Source organism: Corvus cornix, chromosome 27 (genome assembly GCF_000738735.6).
Source record: "Corvus cornix cornix isolate S_Up_H32 chromosome 27, ASM73873v5, whole genome shotgun sequence".
Classification (NCBI taxonomy): domain Eukaryota; kingdom Metazoa; phylum Chordata; class Aves; order Passeriformes; family Corvidae; genus Corvus; species Corvus cornix.
In genome coordinates, this window is record NC_046355.1 from 2,017,566 (window position 1) to 2,036,888 (window position 19,323).

The window sequence follows — 19,323 nt, forward strand, 5'->3', positions numbered from 1 at the left end:
CCACACACACACCCCACCAGCCTGGCTGAGAGGAAAATTTTACAACACTGGAGCAGTTGAAAAGGAAGTTCTTTCAGCACAGATGTAATCAATAGGTGAGAATTCCACCCCAGGTGGGATTGGATCTTATCACCGGAACATTCACACTATGATGACTTGATCGCTATCTTCTGATATCTACATCTCAGCTGATAAGGAATTGGACATTCCAGGAACTAAAAAGAACTGTTCCAGAAACCAGAGATGGACCATTCATCATCCAGGATGGACAATTCATCAGACCCAGGAAAGGCTTTGTGCAGTCCAACTTCAGGACAAGAAAACATCATGAATATGCTAAATTGCGAGAAGAATAGAATTAATTCGGACTCTGCCCAAAAGCTGTATGAGAAGGGACCAGCCGAAGCAGCAGTCGTGAACTTGGGAGGTCTGGTGCGATAGAGATCAGATCTGTGCGTGTTCACCCAGCTCCGACCCCGGGCTCGGGGCTGCTTTTCTCCATCGTGGCTTTCTGTGTGACCGATCCTTCAGCCGCGGAATAAAATCTATTTCTTTATTAAATTTAATTTGGCTGAATTGTCTTTACTTCAGCCTTTATCAAAGGTAACATAAACAAGTTGCTCTCTACACGGGGTTCTCGTTAAGGGCAGGGTGGCCGCCGCAGGCCTCTGCAGAACTGCTGCAGCCCCATCCCAGCACTGCCACAGGCTGCTCCCACCTCTGCATCAAGCTCCTACGTACAGCACTGACAAGTTTCGGCATTCTTTGCTGGGTATTTTCTGATTTAATAAGTGTTTTGTAGCTGTGGGGACTGGAATGACTTCAAAACAGAACATAAGAACAAGAGGAAGATAATCCAACCCCTTGCTCTCACATTTTAATTTCACAATCTCTTTATCAAGAGCCACATTTCCATCTTCCTTCACTACTCTTAATTAGAACCCTTTCACCTGCATCACTGGCTGGTAGAGAGGGAGAGGAAGGTCTGGCCCATCCAAGGGCCTAAGGGGAGGTGGGCAGAGCACAGCAAGGGCCTGGATGTGCCCCCAGCTCCTCCCCACTGCTGTTCCATCACCCACCCATTTCTAGCCCCTTTTCTGAACCGCCACCAGCTCTGGGGCTGTCCCAGCCAGCCACATCCCACCAGTCTGACCAGTGAGGTCTGGTACAGACAGCACAGGCTCCCACTCCTTCCAGCCCCAGTGCAGTGGGACCCATTTCCTACTGTGACCCAAATGGGAGCCCCCCACAGCAGCCCCGTGGCCCCCTCCCCTGCAGACCCCTCCTCCATCCACACTGAACCAGGATCAATCCTGGAACTGGTCCTGCTTGTTTCTTTTGGCCCCAACATGGTGGTAAAGGTAAAAAAAACCCCTCAATTTTGGTTGAAAAAAATCTTTATTCACAGACCATCACATGAATCACATCCCACCCTTGCTCCTTTATGTATAAAATACTGGTAAAAAGTTTTATTCCAGAGGCAAATGAATTCCCACAGAGTCCCCTCTTGAGAGAGCAGCTCCTCCCAGAGCTGGAACTCGTGCCACAGTTTGGAAGCAGAAGTGAGGTGTTCAGTGAGGAAGGAAACACCACCAAGCTACAGCAGCAAAGCCTCCTGGCCTCCAGTTCACTTCCTTTGGCAGGGCCCACAATCCCACCAGGGCTCCAGCTCATCTCCCACTGCATCCAAAGGGGAGAGGTGGGGCTTGAAGGAACCACAAATGTCCCTGCCCTGTCCCACTGCAATGGAGGCTTTTGGAGTTTCACACAAACCACCTGAGAGCACGGATGCTCTTGGAAATCTCTTTGGATTTCACAGGCACTGCAAACATGTTTGATGTCACACATCCTCAAATCCAGTTCCCCAGGTGGTTCCTTCAAGCCCCACATGTCACCTTTGGATGCCATGGGTAGCAAGGACACTTGGCTCACCAAGGGGAAATCAGCCTGTGCAGGGACACGGAGAAGGCAGAATAAATCAAGAGGAAAACGTCTATTAAAATGCCAAGCTAGGCTCAGAAACAGAAAAAAAATCCAGTTCCAAGTATGTTATGGCTCCTACTGCAGCCCAAAAGATTGGCCAGAGTCCCAGCCTGGTGTAAGATAAACCCTGCTACACCAGGTCACAGCTACAGAAACTTTAAACAATAACAGCTTTAAACTCTAAACACCAACACTGTAAAATCAAGTGGAATTGGATCAGTTCATTGGAACTGAGATTTGCCAGGGACCCCCTGTAAGTGCTCAGCTGCCCTCTCAAGGGCTGAATCCATCAGATTTCATATCCAAAATAAATTTCAGGCAAATTTGGATTTATGATTTCTATTACAGACACAGCAACACAGATGCTCCATCACTGCAGATTCCCTCTTTTCCTTTAATTCCTTACTCCCTTGGGCTCAAATGAAAACCAGTTCTGTATTTGCTCTGCTACAGTATTTCCTTGGAAAACCTGGACAAATAGGGAACTCCAAGAGCAGGAAACACTCCAGAAGTATCAAATACATGGAGAAGTCCATGGACAGGGGCCACTGGTCACACTGGGGGTCTGGCTGGGCCCCACCCCAGCTCTGGTCACCAGCATGGCCCCGTCTCATGGTCCACATTCCCTAAAATTCCTTCTCCCAGTTTGCAACAAGCCACATAATGAAAGCAAAGCTCAGTGCAGTGAGGACAGAATGCAGAACTTGTGATTAGTTACTAATCCAGAGACCCACAACCATTCCAGACAGAAAACAAGGAAGGAATTGCCAGCATGAGGCCACATCATCTGGATATGACACCTCTGGGCCACTGTCAGACATCAGGGAATGCTCCAGACTTGCTGCACATTGGGATGGGAATGGCTCTGTAGGGTGACAGAAATGGATGATGCCCAAAATCCCAGGATGGCCCCTCTGTCAGACATCCCCAGTCTGCAGGGAAAGCAGTGCTGGATTGAGACAAGGATCTCACAGCTCCAGTGTTTCACTGAGACAGGGAATGACCCCAAGGAGACGAGTCCCAGCCAGCACCACCCCCGGGAGGTGACATGTCCCAGTGTCTTTCACAGTAACTCCACAGGTGCAGAGGGTACCACAGGGAACACCCTTCCCAAGGATGGGGACATCACCATCCCAAGGCACAAACTTGAGGGAACTCCCCATACCAAGCTGATTTTCAGTGCCAGGCCTGTTGTGCTGATCCCACCATTCCTCTGGTGTGAAGAACCTGTTCCAGCTCTGTGAACAATCCCACACCTCCAGGCAGTACAGGGGGACTCACCTGCTCTATCCACATAAGTTCCAGCTCCAGAGCCCCAAACCCAACCAGCACCTCAGGAAATGAACGCAGCTCCCCAAATCTCTGTGCTTCAGCATTAGAAATGTCAGTTTAGGAGGCTGGATTTGGCAGGAGACCCAGGGAGATGCCACAGGCCTGATGTGCATCCCAGTGGAAGCAGGAGGGAGCACAGCAGTCAGCATCCCCTGGGAAGCAGCAGGGCAGAGAGAGGTACCAGAACATCCCTCAGATGAGCAGAGCAGCATTTCAGCCTAAACCAGAGAGATCTGTGCTGGTTAATACCGTGTGTGAAGTTAACTGAGGTTATAACCGTGCTCTAAGACTCTTCCCCACACATCCTCCTCCTCCAAGCAAATGGAACCGCAGATGGGAGCCCTTCACCTCCCAACTCTTTTTGCACACTCAGTCCCACAGGCTGAACTCAGGCCCATGAACACTGTGAAATTCTCTGTGCGAAGTGCAGGGGTCAGGTCAGTGCTGGCCAGCACAGGAAAGACTCGCTGCATCCTATGCTGTGCCTTTGCATCCTCCCATCCCTGTGTGCCCAAAGGGACATTCCTGCCTTGCTACAACTGGGCACAATGTTCACTTCTGCTTCCTATTAACCAGACTGTTCAACCTGCAGGCTTGAGGTGAGAGCAGTAAAGGCCAGGGGTTATTTTCACAGGGCCATTCTCAAGCACAGCATCCCCGGACACATCCATTTCCCGACGTGCTTTCCACGTGACACTGTCCGAGTGGGATTTGTAAACTCTGAAGTCCACGGAAAGGGCTCATCCAAAGCAGCACCCAGAGGAAAGTCAGTCCTGGAGACACTCCTCTTGCAGGAGTTCAGCAGCTCATGTCAGGTACTGCACGACGAGGAACATGATGAGGCAGGTCACGGCCATCCCCCCCAGCATGAGGAACTTGTCCTGGAAGGCGCGTTTCTCAATCAGCCGCATCACCGTGTTGGACAGGCCCAGCATGTTGGCAACGTCCAGGATCTTCTTGTGAGTGCCCTGAAGACAACACAGCAATGACACAATTACACTCATGCTCTGAGCCTTCTTATTCCACAGTCCACACATATTTCTGTGTGGATTCTAGTCCACGGACTTCTCCCAGCCAACCATCCCTCCCATTCCACAGGAGGTGGCCACAGGACCCTGGAAACAACTGGATGTTTGACTAATTAATTCATACACATGAACAGGAACATGGTTAAAGACACAAAACAATCTGTCTGGACAGAGACAAGATAAAAAGTGTCTCAGAAAAATGCACTCCCTAAGCAAGAGTAAGAATTTTCCTGGTCCTGTTCTAGTCACAGTCTAAAAAGAACTTCAAGCTCTGACCAGGCAAGGTTTTGTGCAGAGCTCCCCTTGCTGAAGTACAGTTCATACCAACAGAGATTGACTGAGAAGGTCCAGACACTTGCAAGGTAAATGGCAGAAAAAAGGAAGATAAATGTGTAATTAATGCCATTTGCTGAAATCCTTGCACAGAAAAGCACAGGGTGCTGCAGGCAGGACACTTAGAATTAGGAATGTGGATCCCACGATTACATCAGCAGCAGGGACACAACAGGAATGCTGCTTTATTTCAGGGCAGTGGTTGGAGGAAACAGTATGAAATACTGGCACAGAGACGTGCTCCAGGCACAGGTCAGGGTGGGATATTGTCCCGAGTGGGGAGAAGGGAGAGGACTCAGGGCTGCAGAGTCCCAATGGCACAGGAGGTGAGAAGGACCCTTCCAGGAAAGCTGTACACACCTGTGGGCAGGCAGAGCACTGAGCCACAGCCAGACACAGGCCAGGACCCTCCTCACACCCACGTGTGCTCAGGGCAACTGCCAGGAGGGGCCCTGCCAGGCCAGGGATAATGGACAGTCCCTCACGGTGACATCTGGGCTGTCCCTGACAGAACACCCCACTACAGGATGCTGTAACACTGGGTTCATCTCTGAGCCAAGTCAACAGCACAGATTCCCATCACAGTGCTGAATTCCATGCTTTGACTTTGAAATAAAATCTTCAGCCTCCCTTCTTCAGTCCACGTTATTTTTGGTCTCAAAAGAGTGAAAATGCGGAAATTGGGAACTGTCTTGAGTATAAACTTGACTCAAGATCAGGAAGGCTCTCCAAGGAGAGAATTTAGATCAACTATATTAGACCCACATGGAAAAGTGTCTCAGTTCATAAAACACAGACTTGCAGTGCTGAACTACATCATCAGTGTTCAAGGCAGTTCAGGCCCTTCACTGGTCAGGTTGTGTCTCTGCTAGTTCCACATAATCTGTTTTCTCCATTTCCCACACCTCTCATTAACCTCTTGTGCACTGCTCTCAGGCTCAGCACCTTCCTGTCTCCGCAGAATCATTTCACACTGCTTCAGAACAAAACCAAACCGTGCTGGGAGAACAGAAACCAAATATGAAGCTTTAAAATGAAAGCAAACCATAGAAAGGGAAAGCTCTTCAATTCCTGCAGTCACAGAACAGTGAAATTGTAGAACCGGATCACTTCTGGGAATACTCATTCCGTACCTGTCTATTTATAGCCAAAATGCACAAAGTTACAGAGAATAAAGCTATTAGTGTCCAGAGGAGGGACACGAGGGTGGGGAAGGGTCTGGAGAGGCCACAGGAGGAGCAGCAGAGGTCACTTGTTCAGCTGGAGCAGAGGAGACTGAGGGCAGAGCTCAGTGGGGGCTGCAGCTCCAATCTCTGCTCTGTGACAGGGACAGGACCCCAGGGAACAGCTGGAGCTGTGTCAGGGGGGATTTGGGATGGAGATCAGGGAAAGGATCTGTCCCCAGAGGGTGTTTGGACACTGCCCAGGCTCCCCAGGGAATGGTCCCGGCCCCGAGGCTGCCAGAGCTGCAGGAGCGCTGGGACAGCGCTGCCAGGGATGCCCAGGGTGGGGCTGTTGGGGTGTCTGTGCCCGGAGTTGGACTCAGTGATCCTTGGGAGGCCCTTCCAACATGGGATATTCCATGATTCCACATTAACCCATTTCTCTTTGTAGGCTGTCTCTACACCAGCTGCTTCTGCCAGATGTTCTCAGTGTAAGAAAAACTGAGTAAGGGGAAAAGGAACATAAACAGACATTTCCTCACCTGCGAGGGAGAAGCAACATCCCCCAGGAACACGATGGCCCCAAAAGCACAGACTGTGTGTATGAGCAGCCATAGACAGACACCCAGCAATTCCCTGCTGCAGGGCTGGCCCAGAGCTCACGTGCCTGGCAAAGGCTGGAGGAGAGCCAGGAGGCCCAGGGAGATCCAGCAGGAACCAGGCAGTCACTGCCAGCCAGCCAGCAAAAGCAGCCACGCAGGACTGGTGGTGCTACAAGAAACAGCATTTCCTTATCTCTGCAGGGCACCAGGTCCTGCCAGGGCTTCTCTATGGCACTGGCCAGCTGTGGTTGAGCTCTCCTGACCTGTGATGGGATGCACCTCCTTCTCTGGGACCCTCCAGAATCCATGTGCTTCATCCAGTCCCTCATCAGAGATTACCTTGGATCAGTGATATCCCAGCTTGGAGAATCAACTCCAATTCCCTGTGTGCAGCACAGGAACACTGATGATTGGATGCCCCAGGCCAATGTGATCAGCCACCAAAGCAACCCAGTGCTCAACACCGAGGACAAATGTCCACAATCCTCTCAGGGATGCAGGAACTTCAAGGAAGGTGCTCTTTCCAAAAAGCATTCACAAACCCCAGTCCTCTCCCAGCACTAGTAATGAGTCCTTCCAGCCCTTTCCTCATGAACTGGCAGCAGAACCCCTCCCTGTCCCCACCAGTCCTGTGGCCAGACTGCTCAGCAACACCATTCCTCTGCAATGAACACTGAACTACCCACTGAGGTTTTTCTAGTAATGGACCTTGTCTTAAAACAAATCCATATTCACCAGGTCAGTGAACAATTGACCTGAACCAAGAAGCTAAACCTCATCTTGGAAAGAACTCAGCTTTAAACTCTGCTTTAATGTCTCTGTGTAACATCTGTGGGTGCAGGGCCTGGACACCAGACTAGGGAGCAGAAAAGGAGCTGCAGCCCTGCTTTGGACCCTCTGCTGGTCCTGTGCAGGGCTCAGGGAACACCAGGCAGCCAAGAACCCTGAGATCAGGGCAGCAAAGTGCCTGTGCACATCCAGCTCAGCTCCCCATGTGCCAGCTGGAGTGCAGACCAGGCTTACACTGCCTGCCACACCATGGAGCTGCAGGTGTGACAGACCTGACCAAATCTGGGATTTATGTCATTAAAAATGCCTAAATCTGGCAAATACATCCCAAAACAAAGCAGTGTCACAAAACTGACAACAGTGGTTATCCCCATCAGAAGATGGATACAACACAGGCATTCCCCTACATTTTTCAAAAGTCCCATTTCTCCCCACACGCTTCTTATTAAAAAGCTTTTTGTATCCCTGAGCTTTTCACTCAAAATTTACCATCACTTTGAGCAGTCTGTAAAATAAAAGACAAATATTTGCTATGAAGAGACATGCAGCAATGCATACCAGCAGGGAAGGAGGGACTGTTGAGGTGCAATATCTTTATTACTAATCTTAACCCCAAGTGCTCTACACCCAACTTTGTGGCTGCTCCGAGGGATGTTCATCTGAACCAACATTTCCCTGCCAGCCAGCTACTGCTGCTCCTGAACCTGAACTAAAAAACAACAATCAACCAAAGAAAAACAAACATAATGGAATAAAACATAACACTCAGCACTCCAGATGCTGCCCTGCAGGTGAAGGCCAGCCAGCCCCAAGAGATCTTAAGGGTATTAAAGGATGATAAAATGTAAAGATTTCTGGTTGTTTAAATGAATTTTGGGCCTTTCCAGCATCCTCAGCTCGGAGCAATGTACTGAAACAACACATATATTGATTTTACTTAGCCTGATCAGCATAAACACAGAAAAACGTGGGGTCTTTCTGGTAAAAAATGATGCCCCCACCTTTAATGTGACTCTCTGGTCCCTCAGGCCCTGCAGGATGTTGGTGCCACTGCCAATAAGCTCATCCATGCCACGGTGGGCACTCTGCAGGGATTCATTAAACTGCAAGGTTTCGTCGATCGGGATGGTGGTGTCAGAGTCCTGTAGGGAAAGCAGGGACTCGGTTACCTGCTCACTCAGAAACACAACATGCACCAGCAGACACTGCAAAAACCCAACAGGACTTGGAGGACTGCGCTTAAACATTTTTTTTCATAATGATTTTAAATACAGCATTGATGTTTGAGTGAAAAGAGTCATTTAGAGAAGACAGGGAGGAAGCGAAAAGGCAAAGCTGAGCAGATGCTCAGCTGCAATGAGATCTCAAGGATGAAAAGAGCAAAAGCAGAGAATTTTTATAATCTCAGTAGGAAAGGGGACTGCAAGAGAGAACATCAAAGCTAACAGAAGGTGTTTAACAAGGTGTTAAACACCAAGAAGGTGCTTAGTCACTGATCACTGCAAATGAAAGACTTGTGGAAGATTTCACACCACATTTCTGAGCAACAAAAGGCCTGAAAAACAAAATGTTGGAGATGACATCTAAACATTTACAAAATAGCGCGAATTTCTGGCAGTGAGAGCAAACAGACATGGGCCTGGTTCCCTGAGCTCTGGCTCACTCATCACCCAGGGACCTCATTTAAAAAAAAAAAAATTATTAAAAATTAGTATTTTTCAAGTTTTTCCAGAAAAGATGCATTCAACTAGGAACTAGGAATCTTGAAATGGAAATAACAGGGTAAAACTCTAATCTGGACTGCACAAGAGGCCAGGGATGGGATCACCCCTGTCTGCCAAAGGCCTCCAGGTCTCTGTTTTCTGGACACCACTCCTTCCAGAGGGGCAAGGAAATGGCTCACTGCTCCCACATGGTTTAGAGCAGGAACTGGGATACTGGTAAGGGAGAAGTGTTGGGAACACTGATCACCTGCTCCAGGTATTCAGAACAAGAACCACCCAAAGGCAGAAATCAGTCAGAGATGATGAACACCCTCCCTGTGCCCAGCAGCTGCAGGTGACACACAGACACAGCAGAACGTGCTCTGAACAGACTCTTTGGTAATAACCCCAAATGTTCATCTGAAAATGCCACGTAGGACCCAGAGCCTGGGCAGGGGTTCTGCTCACTGTGGAAGAAGGAAGAATCAGGGACAGAGCTCTCAAAGGCCCTGGATGAAGGGGCTGTGGCAGAACACACAACCCTGGCCCACTGTGAACGCAGCACCAAGGCTCACGCACGTCTCTGAGCAGAAGCACTGAGATTTCCAAGTGAATGGCTCTTATTCCAGAGATTTAACAACCTCCAAAACAGCAGATTCCATTTCTGTACAAGGTTTTTTTTTATCCACTATAAGGCAGCAATTAAAATAGAGAAGTAGATTTGTGACCCCCCCTCCCGAGGAGATGAGATGGCACCACAGCTCTGTTTTGCTGCTTGTGATTTTCTCCAGGTACAAGGAAAGGCTTTAAAGATAAAGACCATTTAAAACTCTGAATTAAGCAAACTGTTCAGAACACTGCTACAAGCTTCAAAAAGCTGTTCTGGATGTTCCACTGATTTACACACTCAGTTGACATCTCTGGTAGAATAGGGGAGTACATGAATAGGAACTGTGTAAACCTGTAACCAAGAGAGGCTGATAACTGACAAATAAATCATCATTTTCGTATTAAATGATCATTTTAAAGCCACATTCTTGTAGCAAGCTAAAAAGAAATACAAAATAATCGTGTCTTTTTTTATCTGTGATACCTTTCAATATCTGAAGGATAAAATAACCCATTTGCTCTATATTTTGCATCTGTAAGCCTGCTACTGCTCTTTAAAACTGTTCCACTTACACACTTTTTGTTTCTGAACAGCAAATTTTCCTGTAGGAAAAACCTGTCCCGACTTGCAGGGAAACACCACAATGTTTCAAAAACAACAAACTGCAGTGTTCCTTTCAAGCCTTGTTTATAATTTTGAAATAGCCAACACAATACCAGACATTATCTTTCTGGCAGGCTTTGAGAAATGCATCGAACTGCCCAAATCTTAGTTCATTAGGACTGCACACATTCTTTCTTTCTTGCCCTGACAGTGACTGACAACACAGATAACGAATGTTAGGTGAGATGCCTTTAAAAAGGGGAAAAAAAGGAGAATATTTTTTTTTAAATAAAGAATAGTAGTATAAAAAAAGCCCCAACAACAACAAGACTAACTTTCTAGTTGCAGAAAAGTAAAATCTGAAAGCAAAGCTGCATTATTCAGAGCAAAATTCCTCCAGGAATTTGCACTGGGGGGGCTTCCCAATGCAAGAACTAAGAATTAATAAGAACAGGTGGAATACATTCATGTTATTACCAACTTTTTGACTCATTTCCAGGCAAAAAGCAGGCCTTCGATCCAGCTGTGTGCTTTGTGTTTGGCTAAACTGAAGTTTGCTGACACCTGCTGCCAGTGGGGTGTGTAAAGCCAGGCTTTTCACAGCTCTCAGGATTTGGCAAACATTTAACACAAATCCAAGTAAATGTACACTTTGGTACCTACCTCACTGACCCTTTTACAACTGCTATGTAAACCCAGGTGGAACTGCACTGGATAAAACAGGAGCAGCAGCTTCTGGAGCCTTTCCCTGCTGCCTTAAGAGCCCAGCTTTTCCTCATGAGAGCTGGACTTGATCCCCACATTTTTTGATTCTTCTCTACCTTCACTCACACTCACAGCAGCTCCCAACAGTCCTGTTTACATCCTGCCTGACACCCCCCTGATGGATTTGAGCTGTGGAGCACTGGGAGCCCAAGCACAGATATTTACGTTGGTGGTGAAGGTGCGAGCCAGCAGCTCCTCCCGCTGCCGCTCCTGCTGCTCCCGCAGGTACCGGCGGTGCTGGAAGTTCCTCAGAGCTGTCTGCAGGTGCTGCACATCGTATTTCAGCTGGTCAACTCGCCTGCAAAGGACCAGCAACATAAAAACACTCTTCTTTTCTGGTGGTTTTTGTATCAGCAAAGGAGCATCATAAATTAACAGTGATGAACAACAAGGAATGACGGGTTCTACTTCTCTAGAAAATGCAGGGCATCCAATGCTAGGCCGAATTCCACACTTACATCTTCCCTGTCTCATTTTTCTACTACACAGGTGATTCTTTCATGGGTGGTTATTTATTTTAATCAATTATTTAGCTTCCAGGCTAATGACAGAATGTGAAGCAGAACTCCTGAGCTCTCTTGGACATCCTATCCCACGGACTGTCTCCTCAGGAGTTATATAACAATATCTGTTCCTCATTTAACACAGATTTGGGAAGATGGTAGGATTTGTACAGGTTCTATTTAATGACCCCTCTTCACAAAGAAGATGAAGCTTTCCAGTTTCTTTAATTAGCACCATGTTCTTAAGTTTGAGGGTTTATTAAAAGGAGCTCAAAAGTCAGTGGGCGATACAAGAGACATCTCAGACATCTCCACTGGGCTGAAACAAATCATGTCCAGAACTCCACTGGCCCTGATTAAATGATTGGTTAAGTTTAATATTTGATTACCCGATTATCCTGACCTAGTGGAAGGTGTCCCTGCCCGTGGCAGGGGTTGGAACTGATCTTTAAGGCCCCTTCCAACCCAAACCATTCCAGGATTCTATAAAGAAATCAATGAGTATTTCAGATACTGACCTCTTTCTTTAATACAGGTGACATGAAATCCACCCCTACTATCTACAATGGGATTTTGGACTAAACATTAATAACTGAGTCACAGAATTAATTAAGAACAGCAAGTCCTGATGTTTGTGGTCCAAGCTCCTTGCTCAAAATATTGCTCACTTCAGAAACCTCTTTGTTTCAGTCACCAACAGCTTGGAAAATAGCCCAGAAAAAATGACACCAACTGAAGGAATTTTACTCTCTACCTCCACAAGTGCCATTAAAAGCAAGTGAGAGAGAGAGAGCATCCAAGTGCATGTTCTGCTCATCTGAGAACAGAGCCAAGAATCCAGCTGCATCACCAGTCTGACTTGATGATCTTTGAGGTCTTTTCCAACCTTAATGATTCTCATTATCCTGTGGTTAAACAGAGGAAAGCAATTTTGCCTCTGTGCCTCAATTTTGCTATTGTAGAGCACAGAGATAAGTTATGCAAAATACAAAGATTTCACACAAATCAAAAGGCAAAGGGTTTCAACAAATTTAATTAAAATAATTACAAAGACTACCCTGCATAATCAAAGCAAAGCAGTGAACTCACAGTTTGGCATTCTGCCGCTTGTTGGGAGGTTCTTTGCTGGACAGGATTTCCAGACGTTCCAAGTTGCTGAATATGTTGTCTATTCTTGCCTGAATCTCATTTTCTACCACTGCAAGGAAATAAAAAGAGAATTTGATTTGAATTAAAGAACTGCAATCTGATGAAGGTAAAAGATCAAAAGCATTCAAGGCAGTATGTAAAACCTGACATCCTTACTGGATGAAAATAATCAGGTAACTGGGAACTATAAATATCATGAAATGTCACTTCTTTAGCGCAGTAATTTGACACTCTCACCTTTCCCTCCTGCTCTGAGGAAAGCCCCTGCTCTTTTCATACATCTGAGCCTCTTTCCCCATCAGGTCCATGAATTAGGATTTCAAGCCCCTACATTCCCCCTGCAGCCCCCTTCCTGCTCCCTCGGCAGGATTTGCTCTCACAAGAACACAGAGAAGCATCATCAACCACCTGCCAACCACTCCACATACCAGGACTTCCCAGAAAACCACATTCAGCAGTCTGGGAAGTATGGCATTGTAGGAGGAGTGGTATAACCACCACAAAACCCACAACCTGGATTAGTAAGTCATTCTTTTTTGATAGGAATATTATCACAGCCCTTTCTACAGCCCAGACGTGGTTCACAAATGTGTTCAAGGTAAGAGAAGTCAGTGAACCTGTGCAGAAATGCATCCAGTCAATGCAGTGTCCTTTCACCTCAGAAGTTCCTGATGAAACCCATTATTAGTGACTCATGCAGGAATTAAGGGTTCAAGCACAGGTCCAAAATACACGTGCCAATTCTGCACTGGGGTAAAAAGTCCTGCCACACATATCAGAGCATCTTCTTATTAGTCATTTATGAGCACAGGGTTATAGTCCAAATTTACTGAGGCAATTTCAGACCTAATGGTTCTACACATTTCCTATAAGCAGGTGGAATTACAGGTTCTGACTCTGCTGCAGCAGCAATTGTCAGGATCATCCTGCTTAAGTTCCTGCACACAAAATCACACAGCATGTTCCCCAGAAACTGCACTGAGCATCTTTAGGGGAAAGCTGCCAGCTGGTGGATGCTGAGGGGATAACAACACAGCAGGGCAGGCACAGTCACATCTCTCAGCTTTCTGAGCTTCTAACAAACTGGCCCAGAGATGCTCTCAATTTGCAGTTCCGTCCACACCAAGCTGTTCATTAATTCAAAGTGTCCAAAAAACCTCCATCGATGTGGGGATTTTGATCTCTTTGTGCTGAAGGCCTGCACAGACACCCTGAGCATGAGTTCGAAAACCTAACAGCACCAAAAATCTGGCATTCTACCACGATATTAAAGAAGCATCCACAGCAAGCACTCTCTGTCAGTTAAAGGATTATAACAGGAAGATGAGGTAAATTCTTGTCCTGTCTTTTCTGCTCTGTCCTCATACAGAACATCACCTTATTGAGGTTAGACAGTACAATGATTTCAGTGCATTCTGAATTGGTGATGTGTCTCAGCAGCTGATCACAATGACTCAGGAGCTAAATTTGTTACAATAATGACTGTAAATATGAGAAGGCATATAAGGTTGAAGATGCAAACTAAATCAACCTCCCTCACTCACTCATTACTTACAGTGCACTGACTCTTTGTCTGAAGTCTCCAGGCGCCCCATGTAAGACTGGACCTCATGGACCTGCCTGTCAGGAGAGAAAGAGAAAGAGAAAAGGAACAGAGAAGTCACTTAACAGCTATAAAATCATTTCTCAGTACCTCACTTTTCAGCTTTTTTTTCTGAAATGTACTTTTTAGAACAGCACAGGAATCAGCAACACAGTGTTAAGAGCAGACAGCCCATCCCTGACCACCAACCCAGGTCCTCAGCAGGAAGCAAACTGTGCTCTCACTTCATAAGCACCTACAAAGTAACTTTATTTAAAAACAGAAATCAACATGAAGATTATGAAAAGCACAGAACAACTCTTCTACAAGAAACAGCTGTTCAGCCTGGTCTGGAGATGACAGCGGGGAGACATCCAAGAGGAAAAGATGAATAAGGAATGATTTTGACTCTCAACAACATGTGAATTCACAGGCATCAAGTGAAATTAAAAGCTTTTAATTATAAAAAAGTACTGTTGCTGGACAAGCAGTGGCAAAGAAAAACAAAACAAAATACTGATGGTTGTTAAATTCTTCTGGAACTAGATGGGCTTTAAGGCCCATTTCAACCTGAACCATTTGATGATCATAAGGCACTACAGAAACGGGAACAGGACAAGATCATTCTCCATATCTGTAACAGCTGCCTCCAGCAGGATGTCCTGCTCTTCCCTACAGGGTCACTCTGCATCACTATTCAATGATAGAGAAATGATGATTCAATACAAGATCTAACTCAAGTCTCTTACCACCCCACCTCCCTGAACACAGCTCCACAAAGAAGCAAATTACCATGGAAGTTCAGACTATTAGATTAACCATGTCCTTTGGCCCCTTTCCCGTGAGTTACTCCATATGTTGTAATAACAGAACCGCGAGGTTTTTTGCCTTATTTTGCAATTCCCACACCACTCCTCTCTCCCCAGACCAGCACTACCTGTCAAATGTGGGACTAATCCTTAAGGAGCCACACGCCTCCAGAGGTGGTTTAAACTGCGGCAGCCGGACCCCTCACACTCTGCTGCCGCAGAAATCCTTATAAACGGGCACGCTTTAAATAAATCTACATCAACAAACGGGAATCATCGCCAAGCCCTCGGGGCTGACGTGGCACACGCGGCCCGGGGCTCTGCTCCCGCCGCGGCCCCGCTCCGGGATGGGGTTTTATGGGGGAAACGCTTTTAAAGAGCGCTGAGATCTGTGGGGTGTCGGCCCTGGGCTCCCGCACACCCGGCCCCGGCCTCACACTCGGCGTGCGGGTACAGCCCCTCACACCCAGATCCCTCACACACCAGCTGGTTTGAGGGTACAGCCCCTCACACCCCCCGAGCCCTCACGCACTTGTTGGTTTGCTGGTACAGCCCCTCGCACCCCCCGAGCCCTCACGCACTTGTTGGTTTGCTGGTACAGCCCCTCGCACCCCCCGAGCCCTCACGCACTTGTTGGTTTGCTGGTACAGCCCCTCCATTCCGCACCAGCTCCGCTCCGCTCCGCACACGTCGCCTCCGGCCACTTCCGGCTCCGCCGCCTCTCGCTGCTTCCGCTTCCGCCTCCCTGGCCGCGGTCCCGCCCCTACACCGCCGCCAGGGGGCGCTGCAGGACAGGCGTGGCGGGGCCGTGAGGGGCCGGGCCGGGGCCGTGAGGGGCCGGGCCGGGGCCGTGAGGGGCAGTGGCCGGGCGGCCCTTCCCACACGAATCGTGCCGTGGCTCCCTCCGTTCGCAGCATGGAAATAGTGGCTGCGGCTTCTCGGTACCGTCAGCGAAGGTGGTGTCAGCTACGAGAGCCGCCTGGGTTCGCGGAACTGCATCCCCTGCACCGGAGCATGGAATTGAGTCACGGTATAGTCCCACCCGTCCCATGGGCAGGGACACCTTCCACTATCCCAGGTTCCTCCAAGCCCTGTCCAGCCTGGCCTTGGACACTTCCAGTGATCCAGGGGCAGCCACAGCTGCTCTGGGCAACCTGTGCCAGGGCCTGCCCACCCTCTCAGGGAACAATTCCTTCCCAATATCCCATCTATTCCTGCCCTCTGGCACTGGGAAGCCATTCCCTGTGTCCTGTCCCTCCAGGCCCTTGTCCAAAGTCCCCCTCCAGCTCTCTTGGAGCCCCTTTAGGCCCTGGAAGGGGCTCTGAGGTCTCCCTGTAGCCTTCTCTTGTCCAGGTGAACACCCGCAGCTCTCCCAGCCTGGCTCCATGGCAGAGGGGCTTCAGCCCTGCTGCACCTCTGTGGCCTCCTCCCCTGAGCAGCTCCACATCCTGATGCTGAGGAAGGGCTGGACACAACCCCAGAGGTCAGGTCACCTCTAGAAGTCCAGGTGACCAACACACCTGGAGATGCAGATACCAAGCAGATACCTTCTTCCTCGTAGGATGAATCCCTCATCAAGGTATCCCTTCTAAAACAGCTCTTTCATTATCATTACACCTGTCCTGCACCATGCCTTGCTGTCCCATTCAGTGTTTCATTGCCAGAGAACTGCCTTAACTTCACAGGTTTGTTTGCACATGATCACGGTCAGTTTAGGGCATCCTGCAAATAGTTTTGCTTTCTTAATAATCCTGGTTTTTCTCCCTGCTTAGAGATACACTACATTCTCTCCAGCAGGATATCACCCATTCACGGTGGAGCTGCAGGTTCCTGTCCTATCTCACACAGCCTTGCTCTGGGGCTCGATGAGAGACTGCTTTTCAGTTCACTCTTCTGCACATGGTTTCTTCATTGTTTGGACTAGATAATACACTACAGTTGAAGCCAGAACTCTTCCTTGTATGTACTGGGCTACAAAACCCAATATCTTTATAGTCAGAGTCTGCTGAGCCACCTGAACTCCTGTCACCTTTTAACTTCATGGGAAAAGCAAGGAGAAGGTGGATTATTAAAAAAAAAAAAAAAAATGGGGGGAGGTATAGCCCAGTTAGTCAGGGCAGCAGGATGTCAGAGGCACAGGTACAACTGCACAGGTACAATCACTGATTGATTAAAAAGCTCAAATTAGGACCATGACTCTGTCTTGTCACTGTGGTATAATGGAAAACAGTTCTTGTCAACAAATGTAACTTCATGCTAATAAAGAGCTTGATTGGGGAAAATCGGGAAAAGCTTGTATTCTGTAAAGCATTAAACTCTATACCACAAGATCAATCATTTATAAGTCTCATGGCCCTGACAAGCACTCAGCTCTCTCCTTCTCCACTATCTCTTCCCTCTAATAATGTTTTCGTTTTTCACTTGTTCCTCAGGCTTTGAATTCCCCTGATGTTGAGCTGATTCTGCCCTTTTCTGGGTGTGTGATGCCTGTCCCACCTCTGGTGTGAAGGGAAACCTGCTTTATCAACAAGAATAATGTCTTAAACTGGGTCCATCCCGATAAAATGCTCTAATACAGTTGAATAAAATACAATTATTTAAATCCTAGACTTTCTTCAGCAGCCTCAGCCTTGTCCTGCACTTTACTTAGGCAAAACCTAAATAACTGTGCAGCAAAAATTCAGGCTACTGAAGGATGACAAACGTTGGAGGAAAAGTGAGAAATTATTTTCAGAGGTGGGGAAGCTGAAGGCAGACACCTCCTGATGTGAGACTGGGCGAATTGGGAAACCTGGAGGCTGGAACAGTCTCCAAAGTGTTGGGTTCTTTCTGTTGTTGCTCATTTGCAGTTCAGGGTGAGCACCTGAAGAATGCAGCCTTGTCACAGGAGAACACATTCCTGAGCATCACACAGCTATAAAAGAGGGAAACAAGAACGCATCTTTAATTAATGAGAGATTCTGTCCCTGTGGGTCCATCTCTTGCGTTTCAGATGATGCATCAAACTTAGTCTGCCCTGCCCTGCCATGCAGCCAAGCCAGGCCTCTGGCAAGAGATTATCCCCTGGATGTCAAACAGCAGCTCAAGCCCCAGAAATCACATCAGCCCAAGGATAAACAGCACATCAACAAAACCATTAACTGCAGCAGTAACAAACACATTCGCTCCCCGGCCTTTGCTCTCCCTTCCCTGAGCCATTAGACCCCAGTTTCAGACATTTTCTGGAAATAAGTTGAATGGAAATAGACCCTAGGATTTCCCTCCTGGCCAGGGCTGTGAGAGGTATCACAGGAGCCCTGATGAAATGGCAAGCACTGAAATACAAGAACAGATTTCTGTTCTTTTGTGAAGAAATTGATTTTTGCCAGAAACAACATGCTGCAACCCAGCGTCTGTTCTTGTTAGACTTCAAGTCCTTCCAGGAGGAGTCCTTCAGCAAATTGGCTCATTTAGACACAACAGCCAGGAGCACGGAGAGGAAAAAAAGGGTTTTGTTCAAGGAAAGCCTCTGTATTGTAAACAGGATAAAAGGGGATGGAGAGAGTCACTTATCACTGTCTCTCATGTCCCCAGGTCATTCCTGTGTAGCATCTACTGGAGAAAAAGGAATTCATATTCCCTGCTCTCCCAGAAACCCAGCTGGGGGATTTTCTCTATCACACCATCTCCAGACCCCATGTGCATTCAGCAGCAGCTTTCGAACCCCGTTGCTGTGTTCCCCATTGCCTCCTCTGCCTTGTGAAGCCTGGCAGCACCCAAGGGAGAGCTGGATCCTCACAGGGTCTCCTTTGCTCTGCCTGCACCAGCCCCTGTCCCCCTCACAGCCACGGGACTTGGGGCTCTCTCCAAAAACACTGATGCTCTGTTTAATACCAGACTCCAATAATGCATCTCTCCCTCTTTCTCTGAGCATGATCCCATCAGGCACAGAAACTCTCTGCCCCCCTCTCTCTTTCTCTTCCCCCTCCCTCTCTTTTTGGGGCACTCTTTGCATGCTTTGCTGATACAAATAACTGTGGCTTTCAAAACAAAGGAGTGCCGAACCCCAGGGCATTCCGCCGGGGAGAGACGTTTGGATGAGTGCTTGATGGAGACTCCTCTGAGTCCAGCTGCAGGCCATGGGCTGCATGTCCCAGCTCTGACAGGCTCACGGACACAAGGCAGACCTCACAGCATGCCTCTCAGCACTTCCAGCCCGGGGAAGGGGGCAAAACAAGAAGGGGAGACATGACAAGAATGTTGGAGACTCATCTATCAAATTTCTCAGGCTCTTGGGTGATGTGCTGGACCCAGGTCTCCCTGGGCAAGGAGCTTTTTAAAGACACATTGCACCTTCCTGCTCATCTTCCCAAATTAAGAACATTTCTGC

General features: G+C 47.9%; 1 protein-coding gene and 1 long non-coding RNA gene across 8 annotated transcripts; one reads left to right on the plus strand and one right to left on the minus strand.

Annotated features, from left to right (window-relative positions):
• Positions 1–1,379: 1,379 nt before the first annotated feature.
• Positions 1,380–15,666, minus strand: GOSR2 (golgi SNAP receptor complex member 2). Of its 3 annotated transcripts, none has more exons than XM_039565690.1 (6): positions 15,585–15,666; positions 14,119–14,183; positions 12,504–12,612; positions 11,077–11,209; positions 8,232–8,372; positions 1,380–4,283 (listed from the first exon to the last, which is right to left on the minus strand). In XM_039565690.1, the coding sequence occupies exons 1-6, from the start codon at positions 15,611–15,613 to the stop codon at positions 4,122–4,124; spliced, it is 639 nt and encodes a 212-aa protein (XP_039421624.1). In that variant the 5' UTR covers positions 15,614–15,666; the 3' UTR covers positions 1,380–4,121. The 3 variants fall into 3 exon arrangements, with proteins under 3 accessions (XP_039421624.1, XP_010412199.2, XP_039421625.1); XM_010413897.4 differs by lacking the exon at positions 15,585–15,666 and adding an exon at positions 15,487–15,527; XM_039565691.1 differs by lacking the exon at positions 8,232–8,372.
• A 120-nt stretch (positions 15,667–15,786) lies between these two features.
• LOC109143274 lies at positions 15,787–17,556 on the plus strand. Of its 5 annotated transcripts, none has more exons than XR_002043328.3 (4): positions 15,787–15,984; positions 16,308–16,639; positions 16,727–16,913; positions 17,387–17,556. It is a non-coding gene; the product is annotated as an uncharacterized LOC109143274 (long non-coding RNA). The 5 variants fall into 5 exon arrangements; XR_002043327.3 differs by having other exon boundaries at positions 16,749–16,913; XR_002043326.3 differs by having other exon boundaries at positions 16,752–16,913.
• Positions 17,557–19,323: the final 1,767 nt, after the last annotated feature.

Coding starts and splice junctions, on each gene's coding strand:
- GOSR2 (XM_039565690.1), bottom strand. CDS start 15,613: ATGGAGGGGCTGTACCAGCAAACCAACAA. Junction 14,184..15,584: donor CTGTACCAGCAAACCAACAA/GTGCGTGAGGGC, acceptor CTCTCCTGACAG/GCAGGTCCATGAGGTCCAGT. Junction 12,613..14,118: donor AGACAAAGAGTCAGTGCACT/GTAAGTAATGAG, acceptor ATTTCCTTGCAG/TGGTAGAAAATGAGATTCAG.